The sequence below is a fragment of the Belonocnema kinseyi genome, chromosome 10, assembly GCF_010883055.1.
Source record: "Belonocnema kinseyi isolate 2016_QV_RU_SX_M_011 chromosome 10, B_treatae_v1, whole genome shotgun sequence".
Classification (NCBI taxonomy): Eukaryota; Metazoa; Arthropoda; class Insecta; order Hymenoptera; family Cynipidae; genus Belonocnema; species Belonocnema kinseyi.
The window spans coordinates 411,744-418,578 of record NC_046666.1 but is presented as its reverse complement, the minus strand read 5'-3'; the positions used below and the strand labels follow the sequence as shown (position 1 = coordinate 418,578).

General features: G+C 23.4%; 1 protein-coding gene across 1 annotated transcript in view; it reads right to left on the bottom strand.

The window, feature by feature from the left end:
- LOC117181588 (ubiquitin carboxyl-terminal hydrolase isozyme L5) overlaps positions 1–5,771 on the bottom strand; it is a gene marked incomplete at its 3' end in the record, with an annotated part of 24,204 nt that extends 18,433 nt beyond the window's left edge. Inside the window, exons 1-4 of the mRNA XM_033374430.1 lie at positions 5,568–5,771; positions 5,397–5,460; positions 5,120–5,225; positions 4,810–4,997 (exon numbers count right to left, since the gene is read on the bottom strand). Coding sequence (XP_033230321.1) covers positions 4,810–4,997; positions 5,120–5,225; positions 5,397–5,460; positions 5,568–5,643 — 434 coding nt within the window. The remainder of the gene's footprint in view (positions 1–4,809; positions 4,998–5,119; positions 5,226–5,396; positions 5,461–5,567) is intronic.
- Between the last annotated feature and the right edge of the window lie 1,064 nt (positions 5,772–6,835).

Below are 6,835 nucleotides of genomic sequence, written 5' to 3'. Positions count from 1 at the left end.
TTCAAATAAAATAAAAATACATTTTCACTCAAAAAACTAAATTTTCAAATAATTTTCTACCAATAAAAATGAAGTTTCAACTAAAATAGTAGAAATTTTAACCCGAAAAGTAGAATTTTCAACTAAAATAGTACAATTTTCAACACGAAAAAATTGAATTTTCAACGAAAAAATATTCTCTTTTTCCAAAAAAATACATGAATTTTCAAATAAAGTAAAAATAAATGTTCAGTAAAAAAATTAATTTTCAAACAATTTTATACCTATCAAGATGAATTTTTAACCAAAAAAGTCCAACTTTCAACACGAAAAGTTAAATTTTCAACAAAAAAAAAAAGATTCTCTTTTTCCAAACAAAAAAATATGAATTTTCAAATAAAATAAAAATAAATGTTCTAAACATTTTCTACCTATAAAGATGAACTTTCAACTAAAATAGTACAATTTTCAATAAGAAAAAATTGAATTTTCAACAAAAAAATACAATCTTTTTCAAACAAAAATTATATGAATTTTCAAAAAAAAAATAAAGATAAATTTTTAAACAATTCTCTACCTAGAAAGATGAAGTTTCAACCAAAATAGTCCAATTTTCAAGACGAAAAGTACAATTTTCAACAAAAAAAGATTATCTCTTTCCAATAAAAATATATGAATTTTCAAGTAAAATAAAAATACATTTTCAGTAAAAACCTAAATTTTCAAACAATTTTCTACCCATAAAGATGAAGTTTCAACCAAAAGAGTCCAATTTTTAACACGAAAAGTTGAATTTTCAACAAAAAGATGAATTTGTGACGAAAAATATAACAATTGATATTTCATACAAAAGAAAGAAAGCTGAACGTAGTAATTAAAATTTTATCCAAAGAGTTAAATTTTCAAATAAATAATTAAGCTTTCAACGAAATAGTTGACTTTTAAATTAAATAGTTCAAATTGAACTCACGAAAATTAATTCTGAAACAAAATGGAGCATTTTTAACCAAGTAAATTAATTTTCTACCAAGAAAAAGACAACTAAAAAAATTTAAAGAATTTCCAAATAAAAAAGATAAATTTGCACTAAAAAAATCGATTTTCAACAAAATAATTCTATTTTCAACTAAAGAGAAGAATATAAAACAAACCAGTTAAACTTTCGAGCCAAAAAGCACGGCTTTTGAACAAAAAAATTGAATTTTCAACGAAACTGTTACATTTTTTAACCAAATAATGGAATTTTCTACCTAGAAAGATGAATTTTGGACCAAAAAGGCATGACTTTTTAACAAAATATTCGAATTTTCAACAAAAATGTTTAATCTCAATCTCAATCAATAGTCAAAATCCTGGAAGAAAATTCCCTGAAAATTGCAGGGTGTTTTGTCCAGGTATCTCGAGTTTTTCCAAGAAATAATTTTTCAAAATAGGGAGTTTATTATAAATAATGTTTGTTTTTTTCAGTTTTTAAGGATTCAATTAATATTTATAATTTATTTAAATAATACTAAAAACATGACAATTTCTTGAATTTGTCTCTAAAGTACTAAATAGTTGAAATCCAACTAAAAGAGATCAGTTTTAAACTAAAAATGAATTAGTTCAATTTTCAATCAAAATAATTTATTTTCCACAAAAAAAAAACAAATTTTTAACGAAAGTGATGAATTTTTATTTAAAATACAAATTTTCAATTGCAATACAAAAACATTGTAAACCAAAAAGATGAATTTTCAACAAAAGAGTTTAACTTTGAGCAAAGTAGTTTTATTTTTAATGGAAAAGATGAATTTTCAAACAAATCCATGAATTTTTGATTAAATGTCGTTCAAATTAGACCTAAAAATATCAATTTTTAACCTAAATTGAAATCGTTGAATATTCAGATAAAAAAATTAAGTTTCATAAAAAAAAAAGAAAACTAATTTAAAGATAAAATTAAATTTTTAAAGAAATTGATGCTTTTTTAAATAAAATGATGAATATTCAACTGAAATAGTGGAATTTACAACAAAAAAGAATACGTTTTCAAAGAAAATAATGAATGCTTAACTGGAATATTTAAATTTATAACGCGAAATAGTTCAAGAGTCAGTTTAAAACATTAATTTTGAAGAAAAAAGTAAATTTTCAGCAAAATAGTTCCGTTTTTAACAAATTAGTTCAACTTTCAACCAATTGGTTGAATTTACAACTAAAAAAAAAAATCCATTTTCATGTAAAAATGGAATAGTTTCACTTTCAGTTATAAAATAAATAATAGCAAAAAAAAAATAGAATTTTCAAAGAAAAAAAAAACAGTTTAATTTTCAACAAAATAAATGAATTTTCAACTAAAGGAAGAGAACTTATCACAAAAAATTAAAGAGTTCAAACTTCAGTTTAAAAAATTAAACTTTTACCAAAAAAATTCTAAACTGAAATCATGAATTTTCAACCAGAAAAATTAATTTTCAAAAAAGTAGTTCGATTTCTGAACAAGTAAATGAATTTTTTGACTAAAAAATATAAATTTTCATCTAAAAATGGAAAAATTCAAAATTAGGTATGAAATTCAACTATTTGGTACAAAATTAAACTGTTTTGTAAAAAAAAATCGTTTTCTTTAATTGCAAATTAATTCTCGTCATTAAAAATTAAACTACATCATTTTTGGTTAAAAATTTCTTTTTTTTTAGCTTAAAAATTCAACTATTTAGTTTAAAAAATGTTATACGCGAAAAAATACAGACTAATAAGTTAAATTTTCAGTTAAAAAAATTAATTTAAAAACATAAATCTAAAAATAAAATATCATACAATAAAATAGTTAAATTTTCAAACAGAGTGATGAATTTTAAGATAAAATTGTAAATATTCAACTAGAATACTTGAATTTTAAACAAGGAAGATTAACTTTTAACTGAAATGATGAATCTTTAACTAGAATAATTTAAATTTTGAACCAAAAATATGAATTTTTAAACAAGAAGATTAATTTCTAACAAAAAGACGAACTTTCAACTAAAAATAGATAAATTGTCAACCAAAAATTAAATAGTTAGTTTAAAAAATCAATTTTCAACCTAAGAACTGAATTTTTTAATAAAATCATAAAATATTCAATTGGAATGGTTCCATTTTCAGTTTAAAAAAAAATAATTTGAAGGAAAACTTAAATTTGTAAAGAAATTGATGATTTTTCAAATAAAATAATGAATTCTTAACTGGAATATTTAAATTTATAACGCGAAATAGTTCCTTTTTTAACAAATTAGTTCAACTTTCAACCAAGTGGTTGAATTTACAACAACAACAAATCTATTTTCACGTAAAAATGAAAGTTTCATTTTCAGTTAAAAAATAAGTAATAGCAAAAAATCGAATTTTCAAAGAAAAAAAAAAACAGTTAAATTTTCAAGCAAAACAAAATTAATTTTCTACAAAATAGTTTAGTTTTAAAACCAACAAATTACTTTTTAACAAAATTGTTGAATTTCCTACAAAGTAGGATAATTTTTCAGCAAAAGATGAATTTTCAAGCAAGAATTTTCATTTCCTACAAAGAAAAATTCAAAAGAATAAATATATTTTCAACTAAGGGAAGAGAAATTATTTTTTAAAAAAATGAAATAGTTCGTCAGTTTAAAAAATTAAACTTTAACAACAAATTTTTTTAAAGAAGGTAATTAAATTTGTAACCAAAACTAAATGAATTTTCAACCAAAAAAGCCCCATTTTCAACAAAATGACGAGTTCTTAATGAAAAATATAATAGCTGATCTAAAAAATGCCCTTTCTAATAAAAAAAAAACGTGATTTTAAATAAATAGTTGAATTTCTGAATAAAACAGAAATTTTTTCACTAAAAAAAAATGAATCAAATTGATTAAATTTTTAAGCAAAGAACAAAATTTATAACGAAAGAAAACAAAATAATTTCTCAGTCAAAGCGCTAAGAATTAAATAATTTATTTTGAATGGAAGATTATTTAAAATTAAAAGAAATTTTAATTGTATTATTTATAATTAAAAGTGTTCACAAATCATTAAAAATTGTTAAATTTTGAAAAAACTTTCAAAATAAATTTAATTTTAAATGGGAAACATTAAAAATGAAACACTTCTACTCCGGAAAGTTGAAAATTAAATGAATGTGATCTCCGTTTAAAAATAAATGTAATGGCTTAAAAATTAATAATTTAAAATTTTCTAATCATACTTTTCGAAATTCAACCAATTCAATTTTTATTGAAAAACTAAAACCTACGAAAGAGAAAAATTTAAAGTGCAAATGAAAATTCTGAACTCTAAAATTGTAACCATTTAAAATTACCGAGATTAACCATTTACTGATGCATCAATTTCAGATAGTTTAATTATCTTTTTTTATTTTAAACTCAATTTAAAAATTTTTGGCTTCAAACTTTCATCCAGAAGTAGTATTGACTCTTGAAATTTTCTAAATTGAAATGATTGATTTGATTAGAATTTTTCAAGTTGTACAATTTTAAGATTTTAAATTCTAAATTGCTTAATATTTACATCTAAAATTATTAAGTTCAAATTGTGCTGAAATTTAAAATTTGAAACTACAATATTGTTTAATTTAAAATTCGAACTTTCCCAAACCTAATTAATAAAAATAAAAATCACTGTCAGTTTCACGGTTCAAAATTACGGAATTTTAAATATTTATGAACCCTTAAATTAAAATTATACTAAACAAATTGAAAATGAAGTGCTTTCTAATTAGAAACTTTGAAAATTTGGAAAACGTGGAATCATGAAATAGGGACATTTCCCCGGTACGCAATAAAATAATGATTTATTTTTTGATTGACATACCTCGAAAAAGAGTTGTGAACTTGCCGAATGACGTCCGAGTTGCTCAGAGCCAGACCACGCATATTAGCATCGAAGCTTTGGCAGAAATTTTTAAATTCTTCTAAATTTGGACCCAAGGAAACATCCTGATGCTTGCAATTTAAAAGAACACTAACAATCGCCTGTGTTGCACAAGCATTATTTATAACCTGCAAAAAAGATCAGTGAGAACAAATAACAAAAAAAAAAAAAAATAATAATAATAATAAAAAAAGTCTTTCGCTCGATACTAGTCGCAGCAATTGAGGACTGATAAAAAATCAATGATAACCTGTTTCGCAAAAAATATTTTATCAAGTCGGCTGTCCTGCACGAGCGTTCCTAGTGGTTCATCGTCATGGACCCATTTGAATAGGAAAATTAGGCCGTGAACAGGTCTACAAAAATTGGCAAATATTTACCAATAAATCAGATATTATTATTATTATTAAATTAAAAAAAAAAAGATTTAATTCCAAGTCTTATTTACTTTTGATAGACCCGTCTTGATCAGGACTGCTTTATAATGTTTTGTGTCATAAAAGTTTCTTATATTTATCTCTACTTACTTTAGATTTTCAAACTGATCTTCGTCCAGACTCCACAATTCTTCCACTTGTACTCCTTGAACACCTGAAGACACCAAAAATATTTCATAAATATTATGAATTTTTCAGGCCCAGGACTTCCAGGGGTACACATAACCTCAAACTTTATTAACCATTACTGAAAATATTTACCAAATTCTTTAATTAATTCTGTAAATACGCCAGGATCACTTTCGATGAGACACCAATTAAGAGTAGAATCTGCCATTATCTTAGGAAAGTTGACTATGTACAGAGTGTAATTAGAATTAAATATGACGTTCAACTTTATACAACACAGAAACCTAGCAACTTTTCTCGGACATGACTTTTTGTAATTAATCTCCTTCTGACCCAAGATATCACAAGTCTAGATGGGACACCTCACCAGTGAATCTTTGAACAAAAATATTAAAAATCAGTGCCACTTGTCGCGAGAGCGGCGCCACAGTCGAATTTCTGGCTTCGGTTTTTTCTGGTACTTTTCGGCTAAATTCGGCAATGCCGCTGCGTTTAAACGAATTATTTTGACCACGTGTCACGAAGCGGCGCAATAAACTCTGCTTTGTTCGAGCGTGAATTTGAAAATTGTCAATTATTATGGATTATTTATTTATTCTCTAGGACTGAAAATAACTTTTCTCCATTTGAACATATTCTTACTATAAGTAATTTATTCGTATTTATTAAAAAAGTAGAATATAATGTTTTATAAATTAAGAATGAGCAAGTCACTAAAAAGATGATAAAGATAATTCGGTATAAAATTTATATCTAGAAAGAATGGGATAATTTTACCATTGCATGACAATTTCTACTTTTTGATATACATAAATTAATAATAATAATAATAATAATAATAATAATAATAATAATAGCGTGGAAGTAATTGAAGTTTTTAATTGTAAATCCTAGCCTTGAAATTCCATCTTTTTATTTTTATAATGAAAACTTGTTAAAAGCAAAAAAATAAAAAGTCTTGTTGTAATATTGTAGTCCTAAAGAGGATAATTCGAATATTGACGTGAACATTCCGAAAAATTCAAAGAATCCTTTTTATGCAAACAAAATATTCACTTTATTTTCATATTTCGATTTAAAAAACAGAAAACTAAAAAGTACTTTAATATAATATCAAAAAATGTTTTCTTTTACTATTTTATTCGTAAAAAGTATAATACTTGAAATTTTTACGTAAACATTCCGGACAATTTAAAGAATTCTTTTTATGCGCAAAAATATATGCACTCTATTTTCATATTTCTATTTAAACAATAGAAAACTAAAACATGTCTAAATATAATATTCAGCTAATTAATTAATTATTTAATTAATAATATTATTGACAAAATTAAAAGTCAATAACAATATTTCTGCAAAATTATTTTATACAAGCAGGTACGTCTTATCAGTAAATTTAT